The sequence below is a fragment of the Pundamilia nyererei genome, unplaced genomic scaffold (genome assembly GCF_000239375.1).
Source record: "Pundamilia nyererei isolate P.nyererei 1_Seehausen unplaced genomic scaffold, PunNye1.0 scaffold00020, whole genome shotgun sequence".
Taxonomy (NCBI): Eukaryota; Metazoa; Chordata; class Actinopteri; order Cichliformes; family Cichlidae; genus Pundamilia; species Pundamilia nyererei.
Genome location: NW_005187421.1, coordinates 169,080 through 193,403, shown reverse-complemented (window position 1 = coordinate 193,403; position 24,324 = coordinate 169,080). Strand labels below are relative to the sequence as shown.

At 39.9% G+C, this 24,324-nt stretch overlaps 1 protein-coding gene across 1 annotated transcript in view; it reads left to right on the top strand.

Annotated features, from left to right (window-relative positions):
• Positions 1-24,324, top strand: part of slit3 (slit homolog 3 (Drosophila)) — a 228,773-nt gene that overhangs the window by 130,629 nt on the left and 73,820 nt on the right. The window contains exon 6 of the mRNA XM_005726454.1: positions 7,977-8,048. Coding sequence (XP_005726511.1) covers positions 7,977-8,048 — 72 coding nt within the window. The remainder of the gene's footprint in view (positions 1-7,976; positions 8,049-24,324) is intronic.

Sequence of the window (24,324 nt, the reverse complement as noted above, 5' to 3'; positions counted from 1 at the left end):
GAGCATCTTTGGCACTGAACATTTGCGCCTTCATATGTACAATCAGCTACTGTAATGCTTATTAACTATGTTCTGTATACATTTAGTGTGTATGTGCGCTACTTTTGTTGGGAGGCATTTCGCTGTAGTTTAGAGCAGCGGTCCCCAACCTTTTTTGCGCCACGGACCGATTTATGCCCGACATTATTTTCACGGACCGGCCTTTAAGGTGTCGCGGATAAATACAACAAAATAAAACTGGTACCGCTACCAAAAAAAGAAGATTTATTCATAACACACGTGACAAGACCCAGGAAAACAGAGTTAACGATAAAAACGATAACAAAATAACGCTGAAAACCGATAAAAACCAGACAGTTCACACCTGAGCCTCAACTCTCGCCGCCCGGTACCAAACGACTCACGGACCGGTACCGGTCCGAGGCCCGGGGGTTGGGGACCGCTGGTTTAGATTACAAAGACACATAGACCATCAGATAAAATACAGCTGTTTCATATGCCCTGACATTACACCTCAGTGCCCACACAGACATGCCTCTTTATCTTTTGCAGCCATCAAGTCCTCATATTGTACCTTGTTTTCCATCTGCCTGCTTTCTCACTATCCTACCCGTTTTTTTATTGTGATAAAATTTAATTCATTTTACCCGCTGGGTCCACCTATGCTCACTATCTACACATTCATAGTACCACCAGGTGCTTTGGAAGAATGTATTCAGAGAGTAGAATATGCCATTTTTCAGCAAAATACAAAAGTATACAGTATTTCAGTGTAAGAATAAAAAAAAAAAGTCCTTTCATGGCCTCCTTTGTTTTTTTCCCCTGTAAAACATCTCCATGCTTCATGCTTCCCTACCCACAATGCAGTGCAAGATAGCCGTTTGTTTGAATTATGACTACTCTGCCTTGGAGAGAGGTGAGAACATTGTGTCGTTTACGTGCATGTGCACACACACCAGTATCATAGTGTGTCTCCGCCAGTGCAGATGTTTACTTTCAACTTGTTTACCACATCCAACAATGGACAGCTGGAGCCAAGCATGAAAATATACAAAAAAAAGACTAATAATGGTCTTCCCTTTGAAAGCGTCCTTAAATCAAAGTGCCACAAGGATGGAGACACGACAGCCAGCTTTCTGACAGGGTTTACTCAGATTCCCATGATTCTTGGCTTGAACCCAGCCCCCACTACACATGTCCTTAAATGGCAGGATGTGGCTAATTCATTAAAGGTCATGATCAGCAGAGACAGTAGGTTGATGGAGGGATGAGGTAGAAAATGTCAATTGTTTTGTCTGAATGCAAAAGGATTTACATGGCTAGACTGCATTCACCTAAAAGTCCTTTTTTTCATTTTAATGATAGGATTTGTAATTTAGTTTTGATGGTAAATTGACCTAAAATCACATACAAGGAAACACAGTAAAGTACGATCAGTTTTAAAATACATCAAGAAATTAGATTTCTGGCTTTCCGGAATATTTTTTTTCTTTTTTACTGGAACTCTGTCATAAAATGCACTTCAAGCTAATTTTATTTTATATTCAGTTAATCTATATTAGTATGCAGCAGCAGCAACAACAACAACAACAACAACAACAATAATAATAATAATAATAAAGAGAAACTTTAATGGAAGCTCGTTGATGTCCTTGATTGCATCTTTTTGTGGAAAAAGCTGGACAATAAAACCATAATTTATTCCTGTACCCTTGAACATTACTAAAAGCAGACTTATCATTAGCAAGTCAAATCCTACCCTGAATTGTTCAAATCTAAATGGACATTAAATGCAAATATCATTCACTTTAAATGATACAAAAGGCTTTTAATTACCTGTTTCAAAAGATGTCCACCAGCATTGGTACCTATGTGACCGACTATAAGTCCAACCAACCTAATAACCAACTATTAGTCGTTACAAACACACACTCCTCTAAAATAGCTTTTTTCTCCATTTTAAATTAGATTTTTGTTCACCTACAGGTGTTTCCGATACACAGCCTAATCTATATGAAGTCCCTGCGAGTCAGAGAAAGGTAACTAAAAGTAAATGTAATCCTTAGTTTCCTTAGTGAATGATTGTCTGCGTTAGTGCTGCGATGAAATGCCTCTTGCCCCTGTCCATACCCTTTGATTGGGCAAGCAGTTAGGAAAATGGATGGATGAAAGCTTTTAAGAAGTGCAATCATTCCTTTTTCAAACACTTAATGAGGGAGGAAAAATAGATGCAGGAACCAGTAGTCAAAATTCCAGCAACACTTGGGAGTATATACGAAAACCTTATTGGTAGATCGTGCCATGTGTATACTTACAGATCAACCAGTGACACCTCAGAACACTCAAAGTGATTGTTTAAAGTGTCTTATAATAGAAAGCAATAACAAATTAATCTATTTTTCCATTGCCTGCTATTCGTGTCCATCACTATTCATTGTCTACTTACTTTACCAACAAAGACAACAAATGTTTGAAGTTTTTGATTGCCAATAATTTAAAGTTTTGATGACTCATTATTTCTTAAAATTCATGGGGTGAAAACACAGTTATGGTCCTCCTTCCTTCCTATCTTCCATCCTTTTATTAATTACTCAGGTAGTAGTGGTTGCTCACTGATGATTTCATGCAGAGACAGCATGTCCGTGTATGTCCATGTGTGCTTACCTCTGCTCCAGATGGTAGCAGAGGGAAGCTTTGAATCAGTCTGCCAATAGGCCTTATGATAGACATGATTAAACACACTAACTAATTATATGGAAGGAAATTAAATTTTGGACCCCTGTTCTATCTCCTGTAACAAACATCCATGACTGGAACACACGGGGTTTCAGAAGACAACACAATGGTACAGATATAGAGCGCGCACATGGATACACAAACTTGCCCTTACCCCGGACTGATACCAATCATGTCACCATTAATCAAGGTGCTTGGTGTAAAAAGCTGTCAGAGGAATCCAATTACATTATAGATGATGAAATTGTTTTTTGTGGCTGAAGATGGAAGCTCAAAGACAGCTGCCAGTGTAGAAACAAGTATCTTTTCTCCGTTTTGCGGAAAAGCAGAGTTGTAAAGTTTCTGGAGGAGAGCAGTGATATGATTGAAAAAGTAATCAAAAAGAGAAATATCTGAAGATATTTCAGCAAGTGTCTAAGAGTCTTTGTCAGCTCTATTAAGGGATGAGAATCCCCTACCCATAATGCTTGTGAGCCATTTTATGTATGTATCTATTTACTTACTTACTTTTTTGGCTTCTAGTGTAGCCACTGGGTATTCAATTCAAGACACCAAAGACGACCGTAAGATTGACACTACCTGAAAATGCAAACCAAATTGTGGTTAACTGTCATGTAAAAGTGATTAATATGACATGGGGAGTAGCCTAACATACAGCTCAGGTCAATGCCAGATAAAAGTTAATTCCTTGAAGGGCAAGGAACACAATTTCTCTAAGTTACATGTCCTGTCCAGTCCAGCAAGCAGAATCATGGATAAATGCTTTGTTGTACTAAACACATTTGCTTTTCCAAAATGTGGGTATTTTGCCCAAGTGGACGGGGAGATGAAGGCCAGGATGGCTCAAGATAGGAGAAGAATTTGGAGGAAGGGGAATGGTGGGAAAAGTTGAGGATTAAGCCAACAGGTTTGGTGAAATTTAGGGCAACCAAAACTAATTATTAGGGAAGTATTTGGTTAGGATTGAGGGTTAGAAATACTGTAAATACTGTTTTGATACTCAGAATATACAATCATTAAACTAATTTTTATATCTCTTTGAGACCGTCTGAAGGCTCGGAAAAGTATGTTTTCTTCTTGCATGGAAAATCTTCTGAAGATAATAACAACTTTTCTTTTATTCCATAGATTTCTGGACTTGTCTTTAATTCTGTCATAGAAGAGGTCAAGAATACAAATCTTTGATTAATTTTGCAATTAGAATAACTGAGTAAGCCAAGGGTTGTCCAACTCTAGGCCAACTCAAGGGCCGATGTCCTGCAGGTTTTAGATCTCACCCTGGGTCAACACACCTGAATCAAATGATTAGTTCATTACCAGGCCTCTGGAGAACTTCAAGACATGTTGAGGTCATTTAGCCATTTGAATAAGCTGTGTTGGATCAAGGACACATCTAAAACCTGCCGGACACCGGCCCTCGAGGCCTGGAGTTGGACACCCTTTTATTGCTTTTAGGTTTTGCAAAAATTAAACAAAGCATATAATCTATAGTTAAAGTTTCCACCAAGGTTGATTTAAAGTTCCACTAGCCCAGATCCTTACACAACTTTTATTTGTGTTATTCTAGACCACAGGTGTCGAACTCCAGGACACCGGCCCTCGAGGCCTAGAGTTTGACAGCCCTCTTCTAGACTGTAGAATTAGCACTGAAAGCAAACTAACAGCTTAAAATTTAACCAGCAACCAAGAACTGTTACATTTAGAAGTGAAGTGTTTTTACGAAATGTTTCATGGGTATTCTTTTCATTTGCCAGTGTAAATGAAAAGGTAGCTTTGGAAAAATGACGTTTAGCAGCTAGACATATTTGCACTTTAAGGTGAAGGCTGAACTGGACCCCTGTACTGTGATGTCAGGCTAACAAGACACCAATATTGGCTGATTCACCTAGGCTCCAAATTATCTTCATTTTTTTTATATTTTACATTATTTGTAAAATATAAACAAATGATACCAGTTAAATTAAGCTATAGCTTAATATAACTGGTGTCCTTTGTTAAGTTACAGGAGCCCAGGCTAGAACAGCAGGTGTGGGATGGAAAGTTCCTTCAGACACCACATGAGTTGCCATTCTTCACACATAGATTTTGATGTATGAATAGAATGACAAAGACCCTAATTTGTTGTTGGTTGTCTGTCTCTGCACTTTATTCCTCGACATTAAAAGAACAGTGCCGTGAATAAAAAGCCTGTAATAACTAGCCAACTTTAGCGGTGCCATGCATCTCCATATGGCTGTTTAGGCTGTGCGCCATTCTTCCTTCCCCCCAAAATACATGCCTTTTAATTACATAAAGCAGAAAACATGGCACAACCATATGCTGATGATCCCCAGACTCACTATATTTTAGACTCAGTCATTTAACAGATGCTTACACTTGCTGCTCTCATCCAACAAGTGGGCAACAAAGAAAAAAATAGCTTCAAGACATGACTTATGACAAGAGCACAAACCCAGACTATTCTTTTATGTACGCTTTCATATACCATCATTGTTTAGTGCTCCATATTGTTGATCCTGTCCAATCTTTACAGATTGTGCTCAGTTAATGAAGTGCCACAATGGCTAGGAGCTAGAACTTAACACTAAATCACCTTTAAGATATGATTGCATTGCTTCAAAGAAAATCCAGGCATCTCATATGGAAGTCTTTGGAGGGTTGAAAATAATTATGCTGTGATCCAAACCTGGCTTGTGGGTATGGATTGGTTTGATATTTTCTTGATTTACTCCAAATCAAAACCATGCCAATTGTTAACCACTAGTAGCTGGTCAATACCAGGTAGAAGCTTGAAGAATACGTTTTACTACACTGTGCCGTCAACTCATTTCTGTGACCCTGCTGCACATGTCAGCGCCGCCTCAGAGAGTATAATGATCAAGCAATGAAAAATTACAGTGAACTTTATATGGAAGCTTTGCTGAAGCCTTGTCTCAATAGAAATATTTCTGAGTTTGCTTTGCATGTTCTTGTATAAAGAGCTGTGATAAGATAATGACTCTCTACTACTGCTATGTGCTCTAAAACATTTAGTTTGTACATTTATCTTGCCTGAAGATGGTGCATCTGGGCCCGTCTCTGGCCAGCTGCCTGTTGTTGATAAGCGGACATACAGAATATTGAGGTGTACCTGTGGTGCACTGTAGTGAATACAATTTTCAGATACTCCGAGGACTTATATGTCTCTAAGATTTTTTACACAGACTTGCACTGTGGACATGTATATACAAAAACAAACAAAAAAGAAATTCTGATGTGATTTCTGCTGCCCTACAGAAAGAGAGAAAACTACAGCTGCCTTTTTGGGATGCACCTTCCTCGGGGTTAAAAGCTGACATGACTGATTTAACGGGTGTTGCAGTGTGCCAAGCAGACACCAAGGCAAACACAGAAGGGAAAAAAATAAATTAAAAAGCTTGATGAAAGAAAACAGGGAGACGAAATTGATTAGAGATGGGTAGATGAAGAGCGAAAGGGAAAAAGTGAAGGGGGAATAAAAGACAAGGTGAGAGAAAAACATGGATTGTGAATTGGGAGAGATTAAAAGTGGAGAAGACTGATCCAAAACAAGAGGAGAGAAACGAATATAAGATGGTCGAAGTCAAAGAAAAAGTGATTAGCAATGGAGGAATCCAGCGGAAGGGAGATTGGGGAAGAGAAGAAGACAAAAGATTAAGGTGTAGTAATAATAAAAATGGATTGGATTTATATAGCGCTTTTCAAGGCACCCAAAGCGCTTTACAATGCCACTATTCACAGCTGCCCTGGGGCAGACTGACAGAAGCGAGGCTGCCATATCGCGCCATCGGCCCCTCTGGCCAGCACCAGCAGGGTAAAGTGTCTTGCCCAAGGACACAACGACCAGGACAGAGAGCCCGGGAATCAAACCGGCGACCTTCCGGTTACAGATGCGCTTCCCAACCCCCTGAGCCACGGTTGCCCCACGGTTGTAGTGGCTCAACAGCAGACAATAAATAGTTTCATAGTGTTTCTGTCAGTTTGTATGTATTTTAATCTTTCTGTGCTGTGTTTACCGTATTAATCTACCTGTGTCCACCTGTCTGAGTGTGTCTGTGTGTGTAATAGGTTAAATGCCACTTACAAGGACATGAGGACACTTCTAAATGTCTGCCCTTTGTGTATTTTCATCTGCAGTCCATCCATACTCTCCTGTAGATGAAGAAGATGAGGTAGGAGGGACAGAGGGATGAATGGGTTGGAGGAATGGAAGGAAGTAAGGAAGGAAGGGAGGAAGTGGACTTTTCAGGGTTGCTGGGTTCATGAGGGGTGGATGATGTTGGTGGGGAGGGGAGCTGAATACCTAGAGCCGAGCAAATTAAAGTAAAAGCAAAGGATGGATGGCAGTGGGGTACAGGGTGCATCTGGTAGTCCAGCAAGCAAGTCGTTGAGCAAGCCTGGAAATGGAGGAGTTAGTGAGAGAGAGGGAGGAAGGAAGGAGAACGGGAACAAGAGGCAGAGTCGTGACTGTAGGTTGATTTACGGAGGCTTTCCTTTTAATGAAATTGTTTCAGTGACAGAGCCGGTAAAAGGCCCTTAATGGATTGGCTGGCCTAATGTAATGAAATTACTCCCTCTTTCACTATAGAGAGAGGAAAAAAGAATAAAAGAGGACATGGGGGGAGGGAGAGGAGGAGGATGGGAGAGGAGAGATGCAATTAATATTTACAGAACAGACAAGCAGGGTGGGCTTTAGTAGCAATGGCTCGCTCGCTCTCTTCTTTATTGTGCGTATCTCTCTCGCCCCTCTCTCTCCCGGTGGCCAGTGTGCGCTGGGCGTGCGGCAGGGGAAGGAGGTGATAGGCTGATGCCAGGCAGGCCACTTCAGCGCACCGGTCTCTTCTCTCGCGCTCTCCTTTTCCTCTCCTCTTCTCCTTAGGGCTGGCCATATCAGCACTGAGGTGAGAGACTTAACCTTAGCTTTCGTGCTATCATCTGGACTTGATATTCCTAGAGTGTGTGTGAGTGAGTGCATGTGCGAGAGAGAGAGTTAACTCCGGTGTCTCCTACCTGCTACCTTAAGCCCACTACTTGGGTATCACCTTACACACATATCCACATGCACACACTCTCGTTCAAGCAACCCATCTTTTGTTAGTCCCTCCCCCAGCTGAGCGGACCTTGCAGACTTGCGCCTGACTCTCTCCCATCTCTGTCTCATCTGTGTGTGTGTGTCTGTGTGTGTGTGTGTGTGTGTTTGTGTGTTTGTGTGTGCGGTGCAGGCAACTGGACAGCAACCACATCAGCTGCATCGAAGATGGAGCTTTCCGAGCGCTGCGCGATCTGGAGATTCTGTAAGTAGAGAAAAACCCTGGTCCTCCATCTCTCTCCTCCTTTGCCTCCTCCTTCTCTCATCAGTTTCCTCTTCTCTTCTCTTCCCCCTTTTCATGTTTTGTCTGTGAAACAAGGATATGTCCTGCACTCTCCTCTTCTCATTATAAGCTTTGCTTTATGTCTTATTCAGTTTCCTCGCCCTTTCCTTTTTTCCCCTTTCATTTAAAAGGAATACACTTCCCTCTCAGTTCTGTATCGTCCCTCTTTCCCCTTCATGTACTTTTCTATGTCTGCTTTGTGTCTTTAGTATAAGAAAAGCTGTAACTTGAAGATGATTTTGTTTAAAGATCACAGTTTCCTAAATGCTTTTGCGTGTGAATTATCCTCAGTTATAGCCTTGAATGACTGCAGAGGTGGCTGTATAAGTACTTGTACGCATTGCTTGCAAAGATGAAACCTACCTGTTCATCAGCCTGAAATTGTGTAGTCACTGACTCACATTAAACTGATACACACCCAAATTCAACACAAACAATGGGATGGGAAACATTGTATCTGCCACCTGCTGTGCTCTGCATTTCTGCGCTCCATGTGTGTTAGCATATGTGGGTGATTCCTCCTGTATATGGGGATACATTAATGTTCTTACATGTTTGCTTCCAGCTGTGTGAGTTATTGAGTCTGTATGTGTGTGTTTGCGCAAGTGTGTGAGGAGAAATTGTGTGCGTCTGATCTGTCTACATTTCCAGAGCTCCTCATTTGTCACTATACTCAGAGGTGTGACCGGCCACTGTGCAACGAAAGCTATATTAGTAAAAAGGTGTCTACTTTTTCCGCACCTGTATGTGTGTACAAATGCATGTAATTGTGCATGAATGGGTTTCTATGTGTGTCTGTTGCAAGGCTTTACCGTTAGTACAGAATCAGGTTATTATTTTCTTACTCTGTTCCCTATATTTTGTGCTAAAATAAGGAATATAAAGGTTATAGTGTCAGATCCTGATATTATGAAAAAGCAGCTGAAAATAAGTTTGTTCTGTGATGGTGGCATTGCTGATAGCTGATAAGGTTAGTGGTACTGTTTTTGATTATCTTAATGAGGAATAATCATATAGGAAATCAGGCACAGGCAAAGTGAAAGAAAGATTAGCCTAAAAAACAGGCAAAAAGAAGAGAGAAAAGAGGGGTGATTCCACTTTTTCCAACCTGTCTGTCCATCTTTGGCTACATATGACTTGGAAAATATGCCGGCAAATTATTAGAACTACTAGAAATTGTTTGGTTTCCCAGTTGAGTTAAATGTTGGAAAAGAACAAGAGAAGAATGTGATTTTTCTTATGGTTTTTAGGGTTTCCAACACATTCTGACAATAATTAGGTATTATAGTCATCAGCTTGAAAGTCTGAGATAAAGTCTCATTGTCACATAAATGTCTACTATATCAGGAATAATATTCACAGAGAGACTATTAAGGGCAAAGCTACCAAGTATACATCTTCTGTGATAAGGATGAGAAGCCAAAGAAGCCTGGGAAGTTGGCAGAATTTAGATTTTTAAAGGAATTTTCTCCGTAATGCTGATTCCACCTTTGTCTGCAGTGTATTTTTCATTTTAAATGGCCCATTTAAGAATTGTGGGGTCAAAAATGTGATCAAATTCAATATGCATAAAGATGATATAGAGCAGAAAGCAGGTATGTGATGCAAAAGCTCAGAGAGATTCCCAGCAGTATCAGACACATCTTGATTAGTATCCTGCTGAAGTAGGTGTGATTGTTCTTGGTGCAGTCTGGTGCTGCTAATGTGCTCACATAAATGATTAAATAGAGCAGAGGATACTGTGGTAAATGGTTCAGTGTGTGGCAGTGTAGTCCTCATCCAAATCAAAATAAAATGTAATCACCGCTACTATAAGTAATAAAATCAATGCACGTGTTCATTATAAATGATACTTCATGACAGTATTGTAGGTTTTCATTAAAGCCATTGTATCCTTTATCTCCACGTTTTATTTCCTTTTATAAGTTAGATTTTTTTTTCATTCCCTGGCCTCACTTTTGCTCAGCGCACAATGAAAGTGATAGGGGCCAGATAGAGGGGGATCGGCAGTGCGAGATACAACATATTAGCAATTCATAAGACTCTGACAGCTGAGTGCTCGGCAGGATTTACAATTCACTGTAAATACGCAGCCGTTCCATTCACAGCAGACAGCATGACAGCACACAGTATATTCACTGAATGTGACGTTTTAATAAAGGCAGGTGTGTGTGTGTGCGCGCGCGTGTGTCTGTGTTCGTTGAAGTGCTTGTGTTCATGTGCAAAGGGCATGAATGACAGTAAGCAATTCTGCTGCTGGACTGATCTTCATTTCAAGCATCTTAACGCACACGCACAGACAAACACACACATTCGCCACACAAACAGATGCATGCGTATTCACACATATCCGCGCGCACACAAACACAGACGCAGTCCCATCTGTTCAGTTCTTGGGGTTGAGTCCGTGATCGTAGTACAAAATGGATGATAGAGATAACGGTGACTGGAGGTCATGTGACTGCACCATCAGGTAGGTGTATGTATTTTTGATTGTTCACACCCATGTGCGTCTGTGTGAGTATCGTCTTGTGCTTTTGTCTTTTCAAGGATCGGTTTAAGTTTTAAGCCATCGGCTGTTCAAATGGCTGAGCAGCACTGAGGTTAGGATGATTAGGTTTAGATTAAAGTTCAGTGCAGTGTTTCTATTACACATTCGTTTATCCATCAAACAGAGGTTAGGTTGTTTGTCAAGCAGAAATATCTCCAGCCGGGGGACTTGACAATATGAAAATGTCATCTTGATCTCTGGGAAATTGCAAATAATATTTTACGTGTTTTTAGACATGTTATAGGGTATTAGTCAGTCAAGAAGATAGATCGAAGTTATAAAGAAAACATATTTTTATACTTTAATAAAGTCCTAGTTGGAGTAGCATCTGCGATCCACTTGGTCAGGAGTTTTCTATATTTTTCTTTACCTGCTCAACCACCTGTATTCATATTTGCGCCAACTAGCCTCTACTTCACTGCCGTTATGAGTTATTTTGATGTACACTTAGATATAGGCATTCTTGTATATTTCTGGCATCTGCACGTAACATTACACCTTCATGTTTATGCAATAACTCTTTTGCTTTTACATGTGAGGCTTTTTCTCTGTTCTTTGCAATAAATGACTCTCAGCTTGCTTGAGTCGCACTTTCAATTTGTTTGATCCACTAAATTGATGCCTCTGGTTCCCATCCAGAAATCTTCTGAACTGGGCCAAATTTCCCTCGGAAGGGCTATTTGGTTTCCAAGTGCCGCTTCGGCTTGCTTGACACTATGTTAGCATTAGCCAACTTTTCTCGACAGATGAAACACTCAAGGCTGATGGGTTGTTGGCGTCCTTGTCCAGCTTATATGTGATACTTCTAGTGCCAGATTTTTTTTACTCTTTTCTTTAGGTGGAGAGTTAGTTCTAGCTTTACTTAGTTTTTCCTCTTACAAATTTCATTATCCCCGCTGTTTTTTATGTGTGACATTCGGATAAATCCAACCATTCGGAGACTACGCTTAAATATAGGTATTCCCTTTGAAGCACTTTTTAAATTATCTTTGGGTATCTTTGTGCTGTAAAAATGGTAAAAATGGTAAATGGGCAGATATTTTACTATATAGCGCTCTTCTACGCTAATTGAGCAGCCCAAGCGCTTTCTACTACAAGCCTCACACATACTGACACAAGCACTTTGTTTTAACACCTAAGCGTTTTTATCTCACACACACACACACACACACACACTGATGGATGCATTGGGGGTGAAAATGGCAGGCTGGAGGAGTTGAGGATCAAACCACCAACCTGCCTGAGCCACAGCTGTCCAAAATGCTTGCATATGAATTATTGGTGTAATAAATATAAAATACAGCCATTACTTTCCGTAGGAATTTAATATTACAATAATAATGTATGTTTTCCATATAAACCAACCATAAGATATAAGAAAGTACATGGGTTGCAGGCAAATAGATATGTGTGTGTGTTTTAGTAATTTGTGTGTGCGCGCATCATGCTAATTGAAAGAAGTGGATCTCTCTCTCTCTCTCTCTCTCCCTCTGTGGCACTAATGAATCTCCACTTTAATTAATCTAGTCATTTTTAATTAGCCAATGTTTCTTGGTAGACTAGGCTTTATCTGAGCTTAATATGTTTCACAGGAGCTGCTTTGACTCGTCAAAGCTGAATATTTGGGTGTGTGGCTCATTTTGTAAAAGCTAAATGGATTTGAGTTTGTTAGTTTCATTAATCTTGTTATAATTGTTCTCTGGAAATGAAAATGAGTGATGGGGCTTTTTTTAAAATAAAGTTAGACAACGTGTTAAAAATTCAGGCACATTTAAGATAAAATATTTGACCTGTCACAAATTGAAAAATTTGCGTATGCATTGACTAAAAGCTGTAACCATTTCTCTTTGCAAAAAAATGAATGAATTCCTCGTTTTTAATAATACGAGTGTACTTTTAATCATTGCATTTTTCAAGGTTTTTTTCCCCCCTTTAACACTTTCTGTAATTTTTGCCACGTATTGTTCTTAAGCATCACAGTTTGACTCACGTTCACCTCCTGAAGAATCCGACAGGAAATAAAAACAAACAAAAAAGCATACCGTACTAGTCGCAGGGAAGTATAACACACTAGAGTAATCTCAGCAATTCACAACAAAGAGCCAATTTCTGTACTCTAAGAAAAGAAAAGTTTCTATGATGTTAAGGGTTTGAATGCTGCTTCTTTCTCTCTGGCTTTGACAGAAGAGTTTTATTTTCTGAAGAAGCTTAGAAAGAAAGACAGATGTGACTAAAGAGCCTTTAAATTCACCATTTCCTCTGATATCCTTTCCCCTTACTCATATGTCCTTAGATAGTCTCTTTCGCTCTTGCCTCCTCTTCTCTCTGCTCTCTCTTTCATGGTTGCCAGGATGAAAGTGGAGGATCGGTGTTGTAAAAGCAAGGCAGTGCTGGGCTATGATTTATTTAGACCCAAAAGGGCTGTGGTTACTATCCCATCCTTTTTGCCTGGAGAGACAAGAGACAAGAGAGATTTGGGGAGGTGGAATGGGTAGGGAGGGTGTTAGCAGAATGGGGGGGAAAGGGACAGAAGGAAGAATTTGAGGAAAGAAGAAGAAAAGAAGGCATGTAATACTGGTGCTGTAAAAACAGCCAGTTTCCTGGATATAACTTATTTATCTACTGTTGAGGAGAGAGGGAGAAACAAGGCAATACAGAAAAGAAGGTCGAAAGGAAAGTGGAGAAATCCATAGATGCAGAGGAAGACCAAAAAGATGTGCAGTGTGCAAAGAAAAGGAGCGATAAAATGCAGGGAGAGAAGGCAGAGATAAGAACAATAGACAGATACATACTGTAAAACTGATGCAGGACAAAAACAAACAAGAAGCAGAAAAAGGAGGCAGGTGAAACCTTGTCCATTTGTTGCAGATAAACAAGACCAGAAGAAAGAGATGTAGGACAGAGCGGTATAAAAGACATCAGAGTGAAAGGGAGATGAAATGGCAGACAGAAAAGAAGGAAGAAACACTGATGTGACATTAGCGAGTAGAAGAAACTCTGATAGAAAATAGATTGAAAGGATCAGAGGGAGGAGAGCAGGGAGGCATTAATTATTGATGGAACAAATGTCTGACTGACTGACTCAATTTGGCCCTTTGTTGTTTCCAGACCACCAAGGCTGTCAGATAGACTCAGAACAGGGTTTCTCAAAGTAAGGACGGAGACCCCACTGGGTGGCTGATGTTTTGATTTTCCGGTTTTTAGTTTTTATCAAGATTGGTTGGCAATATGGCTTAATTTTAATTAAGTGATATGTGTTGCCTCCATTGCTTAGATAAACATAACACAAAGATGTTATATACATGCATCTATTATCTGTTAACAAGAATGCCAAACATCTGTATTGTGAATGGCCAATCTAAACTGCTGTCCTAATGCGTTATTGCATTGGTGCTGTTTTGAGATTGACCTGTGCTGTAGGGCATCTGCACATTCTTGTTAATATCCGGATAGTCATTTTCCACTGCCAAGTAATGAAGACCCACTCTGATACTGCCATCTTGGAAAATTAGTCATTTTAGGTAAGCTTTCTCTGCTAGAAAATTAGAAGAGTCTTTAGGCTGGGATGCTGCAAACAAATATCTGAAATTAACTTTTTAGCTTGTCTGCAATGGCTGGTATACTCATAAAACATTGCCTGAGAGGACTCACTATTCATGACCAAAATAATGACAGCTCAAACGGCCACGACAAGTGGAGGCAGAGGCAACAAAAAACTGCACCTTGAATAAGCGGTTTATTTACACCGCATAAAATCAGTTGCAAAAAGGAGATGTGGTGTGCAAGTAAAGGTCTGTGTGAGTGAGTGTGTGGATGTTAGTGGGAAAATGATAGTGAACTCAAAGTAAGTGCATAACGAGAGTCTCTCTGAAAGTAGACAGCTTTTATAGTGACTGGCATCACTGGCCCAGGCGCTCCAAGCCAGCTGAAGTGGAAGACTCCATCAACCAACATGTTTCTGGAAGAGATGCAGTACAATGAAGCCACAATACTCTCTGTTCTTTAGTGCCTGCATTTTTGATAAAAAATGCTCTCGTGGAGCATAGAAACAAATGTGCATTTAAAGTTTCAAAGAGCACAACCAAAGACTTGTTATTAAGGTGTTAAAAAATTTAAAACATTAACCAGTCAACTGGTAAATTATGTGTTCATTTTGAATTTGAAACCATGTTGGGTAATTAAAAACCACACATTGGTTGTCAGAAAACACATCATGGAGCATATCTCTCTATCAGGCAAGAGATGCCCTTTAGAAAGGGAGACTCGGCTGAAAGGTACGAGTGATCAGCTTTCCAGTTCTGGGACAGTGATAAACCTTTATTGGAGGATTCTCCCAAGCACAGTTTGTGTTACCGTGCACCTTTTTTGTAGAGCAGCGGAAAGTCATTGCTAAGCTTAGACAACTACAACACTGGGTTAAAGTTGTTGGATTAGGGCATGGTCCCATTTAAGAGAAGATTCCAATCCCATGCCAGGTGTAGCAGCGATTGTGTTACGTAAAGATAGCAATTATTTCACAGTTCTGGGTGAATACCAAAATGCCTAAACAAGCCTGGGATCGTTTTTCTATCACACGTGAAAACAGAGGCAGAGTCACCCTTGATTTGTTCTTTTGTTTGTTCTTTACTGAAAATCAAGAAAGAATGCACACCGGGGTGGCCTTATCATATTCGTCATTAAACACCTATCAGAATCAATTAGTGCTGCGAAATAATTCTAAACAAGTGGTTTTCCTAATGGCACACATTATGGATGCATGTCACTCTGCTTTCCCACTGAACATGAAACAAAAAGATTCATCTTAATTACTTGACAGGTCCTTTCATCTCTATGCAAGCTTTGAAGGTTTCAGATTAATATTGGTTATGCTGATAAACACATTTTGATTGTTTGCATCCTTTACAAAAATCAGACTTTCTCTAAAGCATATCCTGTTCTGACCTGTATATTATAAGCATCCTAAGCGGGGTGAAGACTTGCTGTTGTTTTATCTCTCAAAAGTCAAACTACGAATGCAAATACAACAACGGAGACTGAACTATGACTTTTCTTCAGTGCATTACTGTGAAGAGCACCGTGATCATTAAACTCAGCAATCCCACAGTCGGCTTTCCTCCTAATACTTTGATTCCACCGTTTTTGTATTTTTTTTTTTGAAAGCCTTTGATGGTCAAAGCTGTGTGTGCTCAAACTTGTAAGGCCAATAAACACAGCAGAAGTGGAAATGTAATTATGTGATAAACACAGTCTTTATATTTGGCAGAGGAGCTGCTCGATCCACTTTGTCAGTTTGATTCCCGAGAATACCTCGTCCTCGCAATCACGTCAGCGCAGATGGTAGGCATTCCTCCTGCAGCGGCTAATGACTGTGTGTGCCAGCGCACGAAGTGTGTTTTTACTCAGCGAGAGCTAATTTAATGCTGAGTGCCAGTGCTGAATGCAGCCAGCCTCACACTGCTGTACCTTGTAGTCTTTCCCATGTACTCTTCTATTCCTTTGTACCAACCAAGAATTCAAAGTAGCAGACAAAAATGTCTTCTTGTTAGCCACAAAACTTGTTTTAATTTCCTTCCGTGCACTTTTTTAAAAAACTTGTTTTGACTTATTACTGCATGGAGAAGTTTTTTATAACTTCATTAATTACTGTAGAATATTAAGTGTGGTCTTGGGATTAGGGTTGCCAGCCTGTAAGGGCTTTATAACCTTAAGGTGACAGTTTAGTCTAACCTATTAAAAAATTATACAGTAGATTGTAGCATGATGATTTGTTATTCACTGCTCTGTTGCATTTGTTTGCAGGAGGGTGCAGTTTACGTGGTTCACATTCACAAGGGCAAACCAATTAATTCTAATTCAGCAATGTCTCAATCAATAATATATAATCTATTTTAAAGCACTTACCACATAGCTAACGCCTGATTTTGAATTCCATTGTGTTTTGGCAAGTGCGTCTGCGTGTCTTTGAATGAGTTAATCCAGTTAGTGCATGTGTCTGCCAGGCCACATCAGAATAAATGATGGGTCCCTGTGTGATGATGAATGGTAATTTAGATTTAACATAACTGGACTAACGAGCGCACTAATGACTCCAAAGCTAGCCTGGACAGCTCTCACTCGACAGGCTCACGCCTTGCATCCCAATGAGATGGGGAAAGGGCACCCAACTATGCGCACATGCAGCGAAACACACACAGAGTGGAAAAAAACATGCAGAAGTGTCTTAATAAATCCATGCATACGCAATCATAAATTCATAAACAGGTCTGGCAGCGAAGCACATCCCATACACAGATGCACACATGCACCAAAACCACACACACACACCACATAAGCTAAGTATGTATGTTTCTGAGAACTCATTGAGTAGTTGCGAGAAGCCAGGTCAGGCGGATAGGAAGCTGATTAATTAATAATTATTCATCGGCCAGTTTTCAACCAGTTGAATTAGATGCAGTTTTTGCTCACTGATCTTTTGACTCGCTTTTTCCCCTCTCTTGACAACGAAGATTAATGAAAATAAATGATAAGTACTTCATCATTTTCAGATATAAATAGATTTCATTAAAAAGAGGGTGAATTTTCACTTAATCGTTTATCTTTAGATCTGAAAGTTTTTAAGGTGATGAGACTTTGTTGCGTGTTTCACTACAAAGTCACTGCACTCAATTACGCTAATGAACCTTGGCATTTTAATTGTGCTGCTTTTTGAGGGGAAAAAACACGCTCTTGCAACAAAGAACCCCACTATTAACATTTCCACAGGCCAATAACACGTACAACTGCTTTATCTGTACAGCCGCCGCCTGTTCATCCGAACTATAGTCTCATAGTGGGATGTTACACCCATGTAACGTGACAAGCCAAAATCAGCTTGCAGTGCTCCGGAAGTGTCTAGCCTGGTCACTCATGAGGAAATTTATATGGAATTAATAATTAAAAAATGCAGAAACTTATTGTCTGTAATTGTTTTGGTAAGTTTATGTTAACAAAGTGATGCAAACAGCATCAATTGCAAGGCAATTAACAGCCTCTTTATTAAAATGAAGCTAGTTTAAAGGTATGTTGCATTTCATTTGCATTCATCTTTTTAAATCTAACAATGAATATATTTTGTATATTTACAGTCACAAAGAGCAAATATGTAAAATAAAACTGAAGCAAAACCTGCATATTTTTAAATAGTGTAAGTGATCCATCTTTCTGTTGATTGCACACAAAACTTTCAAGCACAGCTAGAGGGGGGAGGTGGTTGAGAAAGGACTGAGCTTTAATAATGGCGAGAAGCAGAACAGGTGTCGTGACTGAACTGAATTTTATTTCTTTAAACACTGATGTTTTTATTAATTGCAACCAAGACTGATAGAAAAATCGACACGTGCAAAAACAGACAGATGAAGGCGGGGCAGGCAAAATGGTTTGAAAGAAAAATCGGAAAGGAGAGCGAGAGTCTGCCATTTACATGACATGCCCATATGCACATTACAAACACACAGAGAGCTAAGAGGTCTGAGAAGCACTCAGAAGAGCAGTGGATCGGCTGCATATTTTATGATCACTTTTCTCGGCGAAGCACAACTTTCTGTACCGCTAAGAAAGAAAAACGAGAGGGACAGAGTGAGAAAAAGGAAAGTGAAGTGCATGTGTGTGTGTAGCAGTGAGGTTTTGGCCGACGACTGTCATAATTCATGAGGGCAGACGGACAGAGTTGCTCACTGCACTGTAACTTCACAAGGTGACTTTCACTTTGCCTGTAACTCCCCTTTTCAAACACAGACTCGGTTATGCAAACTGTCAAATATTTCTTCATCTAAATTTCTTATTACCTCTTCTCTTTGTCTTTATACTCTTCCTCTTCTTTTTCCCAGTCATGTATACCTCCTCTGCACATTTGCCTTCCTTTTAATTCCTGCTTCCCTCTCATCTTTTAGATTATTTACTCGCATCTCTTCTGCTAATTTCTGCCATGCTTTTTCAACCACATTTACCCAACCTTTCATCAATGTTTATAACATATATAAATAAACTTATTTCCATGTTAATGTCAAATAATGGTTAGTCAAGCTGTGAGATTATGTATTTGGATAGTTTGGTGATTATTTTTACAATCAGAGAGACCAAAGTGACCTATTTCTCCTACTTTTTATTTGTTTGTTGCTTTGTTGCTTTATCAATAATGTGTAATTGTTTTGTGTAATTTTAACTTTGTTTGTTCGTATGTATTTGTCTTGAAATGTGCTGCCTCTTGGCCAGGACTCCCTTGAAAAAGAGGTCTTTGATCTCAACGGGACATTCCTGGTTAAATAAAGGTTAAATAAAAATAAAATAAAATAAAAAAACATTATGTGTACATCCAGCTTGAAAGCAGGAGGCAATAAATTATGTTTCCACCTACTGAGCTGTTGACCTCTTGGCCTCAGCTTCACTGATTGAGGCTCCGTACTTAAATCAGTTTAGCTGCAAGCTTAAAAACACAAGAAATGGTGAAATAGGAAATAAGGAAATAATCTCACGCACTGCACTGCCAGCAGGAGAGCTGTGCTTTCTTTATGAGAGCGATGTGTCCTGGCCGAGCTGATCTAACACTTCAATGCCACATTAAGGTGAAAAGACATTGTCTGTGTTGCACTCCTATAGGCTTATACTACGTTATATTATGTTATATATGTTATGTTACAGTCGATTAAAACAATTAAAACATCAAAAATAAGAAAAAATTGTTAACCCATGTTTCGTTTGGCAACCAAACTTTGGTAATTTTATAGATTTATCTATATAAGTACTGTAATATAAGAATACCCATGTGGTTTGATTTAAATGGCGCATGATGCATGAATCATCTGCCTTCCAGGGTTTCTAATGGTTGCTTCAGCTGAACTGAAAGCCGTCACAAAGCAAAATAAACCAACTCTTTCTTAAGATTATTTAACGGGAAATGTTTAGTCCACTGTAGGTAAAGTAACTTTTGCCGTGAGTGTAATTTAAACCTAATGCCTGTCCAAATAAAGCAGTTGTTTGTACAGCTCCAGTGGTACAACTGTCAAACTTAAACAACAGTTGGTGGGTACAGAAAACCACGCGCACATGTGTGTATATGCGCTTGCCTTACACGTCAGAATATCCCCAGTGCAGTTGGTGTGTCTCTAGCCTCAGTGCCCCCAGTAACGATTGCATTGCTGTGGTTGCCTCCTGCCTCCAGATCTGTCTCGTATCCGTGACGCGTGGGTGCTGGATTGAAGCCCCCCCAAAAAAAACCTCGCTCAAAACTAAAGTTTAGTAATACAGAAAATGATGATGTGTGTAGGTGTGTGTGCTTGTGATGATTCAGAAACAAATTCCCTATAAGTGGATGCATGTTTTCAAGTGTCTTTGTCAATGCTTCTCCATGTTTGTGCACACGCGTGTGTGTGAGTGCGTATATGCACAGTGGGGTCAGAAGAGAACAAAGCAGTGCAGCTTTCTGCTGTTCAGTGATTTTGGTTTGGCTGGCCTTTCGGCTTCTCTTTGAGTCAGCGGGCTCAGCAGAGCCATCACACCCTGGCAACAACCAGCACCCTGGCGAAGACAGAGGGTCTGACCTGAAAGAGAAGGATGAGGCACAGTGGGAAGGAAGGAAGGAAGAAAAAGAAAGAAAGGCAGCGGGTCAAAATGAGAAAATGAAAGAGGGTCAGTAGCAGTCAGAAACTAAAAGTTTAGAAACAGCTGTATAAAATGTACTGGAGGGTGGGTATGGAAAGAAAAGAGAGAAATAAAATCAATGGAGAGGAGCTGAGCTAAGTATGCAAGGTAGCTACTGTTTACAAAATAACGACTTTTTTGGGGGGTGGGTGGGTGAAAAGTTGTGGAAGAGGAAGAACATGCTGGGAGGATATAGGGAATGAAAAGCAGGCCTTCAAAAGAGAGAAAGAGGCACTGTGACGGCTATTTTTCCATTGGAATGGCAATACTGCGTTTGTGAGGAGCCAGATTTGCTTTGGGAGGAAAAAAAAACCTGAACTGTTTAAATTATTTAAGGAGTTAAAAAAGTGAAAAAGGTGCATGTGATTAAGAGCAAGGAGGGAAAAGCGAATATTCATAACATATGTAATGACAAAAAAAAAATCTTAATAGCATATTACTTGTGATGTTACAGAATTTAGGGCGTAACTGTCTAAACAATTCAGATTAATATTCCCATGAAAACACAGCAACCGTGATTATTTTGTAATCCTAACCTAACCAGTCCAGTGAAAGTAAAAACAGCAAGCCTATTATCTAAAACTTTTAGTCCTACAGGGGACTTGAACTCAGATCCCATGAGGGATGGTTGTGTGTGGGTTTGAAGCTAACAGCACCTCCCAGCGTGAACTTTGTTGGCCTTTATGGCTGGCTGCAACATCACCATCAGGGGAATTGTGTGTCTCCCATAGCAGACCTCCAAATTCACTTTCCCTTGGCATTGCTTTAAAGGTGCCAGCTTACTTAAAAAAAAGAAAGAAAGAAAGAAAAAGATTTATTTGGGCCTTTTTATCCATTTTTTTTCAACGGGAAGCAGAGTAGACAGGAAAACAGGGAGAGAGAGCAGGAAATAACTCCAGGCAGACTCACACCCAGGCCCCTGCAGTAGCCTGGGTCTCCTGTGCAATCTGCTGAGTAATACCGGTGGCCATGTCATCACAATTTAAACAAATTAGGCAACACCAATTTGACATAATTTGACATATTTATATGATAAGATGTTGGAAAGAGGAATAGGTGAAGAAAAACAAGTAAGGAGCACTGACAGTGGCTCAGCATTTTCGCTGGCCAAATACAACCTACCAAATCTTGGTTGGTGATAATTTCTTTTTACCTTGTTGTTCATTCCATCCAGCTGTTTTACATATACACACATCTACAATTAAATATACATCATTTAAATATCCATTATTTTAATATTTATGCTGCTGAAATGAGACATTTTTAACTTTGGTTTTGGTTCTGTTTAATAAAAGATTGCATAATGAAGGAGAGAGGAGGTGAGGCAGTGTAAAAAATTTAAACAGCCATGCAGGTAACACATTAAGTCAGTACCAGCCGATTTACACAGAGGGAGGGAACGGGTAACGCAGAGCTTATGCAGAGGTGGGACCAGCTTCAGATATTGGAAGAGCTCGACGCCAGCAGCCTGACCCACGCACAATTAATCACATCCCACTGGGTGGCAGGACAGGAAAGAGGAGGAGAGATGGTGATGAGGGAGAGGAGTAAGAGAGAGTGAAAGGAGATTTAAGATGGAAGTCAAGCAGGGCTAGAAGACAATTGAGAAAAGATGGGAGCAAAATAAAAGAACAAGGGAGGAGGGGAGTGAAAGAAGAGAGGCAATCTGCAATCTAATTTGTTGTCATTTAAGGTGTAATGGTCTCTTCAGTAGCTTTTTATGTAGATGTCTTCCAACCTTTCTAATACCCTTTTCTTTTTTCTTTCTTTTTTCTCACACGACTCCTCCAAGATTTTCATTTTAGAAGCCCATATTATATTGCATTCATTATTCGTTTTTAATACAGGGCTGAATGATTATGAAATATCACAAAGCAAAAACCTGGCATTGTGTTCTTACACACATATTCACACGCACACAAATAAGCCCCTGAGCTGCTCTCTCTCACTCTCAGGCGCACACATACAACCTCCTGCCAAACCACATGGAATTGTCCAGTGATGAACATGATGTGGTCCCGTTTACATAGTGTCAGCTAATTTGATTAAAATCAACATCATCAGTTTGTGGTGTCAAGGAACGGTTTTATAATCTTACCCCACATGTGGGCTTTCAATTACACCCCACTTCAAGAAGCCTGGATGTTTCACCAGGATTTCCTTACTATTCCACTGATTTATATAACTCTTTTCCAGGAATTTGGTTCACTAACAGGCATATTTTCCCCCCTTCGTCCTTCTGAAAAGCTTGCAGCAGTCAGCACCCACTGGTCTCAGTGAGGAATAATGCAAACATCATTATTCAGTTAATTCAAGCACCAATACGGCAGCCTTTTCTTCCCTCTCTTCCTCTTCCAGCCTGTTTTTGTGCAACTATATAAAAATAACAGACCATTTTTATAATGTCAACATTTCACTCAAAAATGATTTGTACTTTACTGTTTCGTACATCAAATAAAAAGTGGTCACTCGTGTACTCATTTGTCATAATTTTAGACTTAAACAAAATTTGGTTAAAAAATAGCTAGTAATTTTCTCAACCTCTCAGTGCTTTTTGGGGTTGGGTTGTAAACAGTTCAGCTTTCCCAGAGTGGTTTCCAACAGCAACACTCTGGAAATGTCAATTTTCTCAGAGATGAGTGGGTGAAATTGAGCGACTTTGGTTGTTCAAACACTCGAAAGTTTATTAAACCAGTCCGCTTAGCTCGCACACGCACATGCGCGCATATATGCATTGAACAACACGTATACACAAAGGACCAAAAGCTCTCACACACACATACTTGACAGGTACAAACAGAACACACATGCAGGATTTAACACCAGGCTGCCAGAGAAAGTAGGCATTAAATCCCGTGGGAAAGTTAAAAAAAAAAAAAGAATGAGACAATTCAAGTACTAAAAGCTCTTCCTCAAAGAGCTTTACTTCTTTTCCAAAAGCCGTAAAGCCTGTTTGCAGACGTCATAGCCTTTTATAGATGTGTTATAGTGTTAAAGTCATAAGGGTCAAAAATCACTTACAAGTAAGAATCTCCTCATCAAAAGACATGGATACAAGGACAGGAGCATTCATTGATATATTCCATTTCTTTCTCTGTGGCTCACACTCTCAGCGTCCTCCCACATACACACAATCTAACACATACACTTATGAAGATACTCTAGTTTTCATTCAAACAGTTGCATCCTTGAAATCTCTTTCTCTGCTCACAAAACATACCCACAGACAACAAGGCAATAATTCCAAACGCAACATTGCAAACACAGATACTCGTAAACACATGCGCACCTACATGTGCAGAAACATTGCACAGGGCTGCACCACTGCGTGACTCTCTGTGACTGATTACTTCAAGGGTCGGTAGTCTCATTGTCTGACTCGGCTGTCCAGCCCTGAACATACACCCATGCACACAGACATACACAAACATATTTATCTCTAGATGTCCCTATAGACAGATCCCACCACTTGTCTGTCTGTCATTAGGTAAAGGAGTAAATCCTTAAAGGTTAAATGGACATGACCTATTTGATTGACATGCATTATAAGTTCCCTCCTTGTTACTTTAGCTCTCTCTGTAATAAAAGTGTGAGGTATGAAGAAGTTAGGCAAATGTGGCATTGAAGTGTCCGTGCATTTCATTTTGCCTCCTCTCCTTAAAGCTGTAATGAGGTCTGGGGGAAGATTTTTTTGAGGGCTCTTCAGACAACTCAAAGAGTCTTTAAGGCCTTTCGATAGTCAGCCCCTTTACAGCGTCTGTGTGGGAAAGCACTCAGAGGAAGAAACTCAAGTCAGAATTTAACCACTAACATTGCTTTTATATATCGTTAGCTTCATAGCATAAGTGCCTAAGTCATTTTTTGGTCAAATTGAAAATATCAATTAAAAATATGCATGTGATATTTAGAAAATTAGTTTTGTCTTGTTTTCCGAAAACACAAAAAAATGACTTAGGCACTTATGCTATGAAG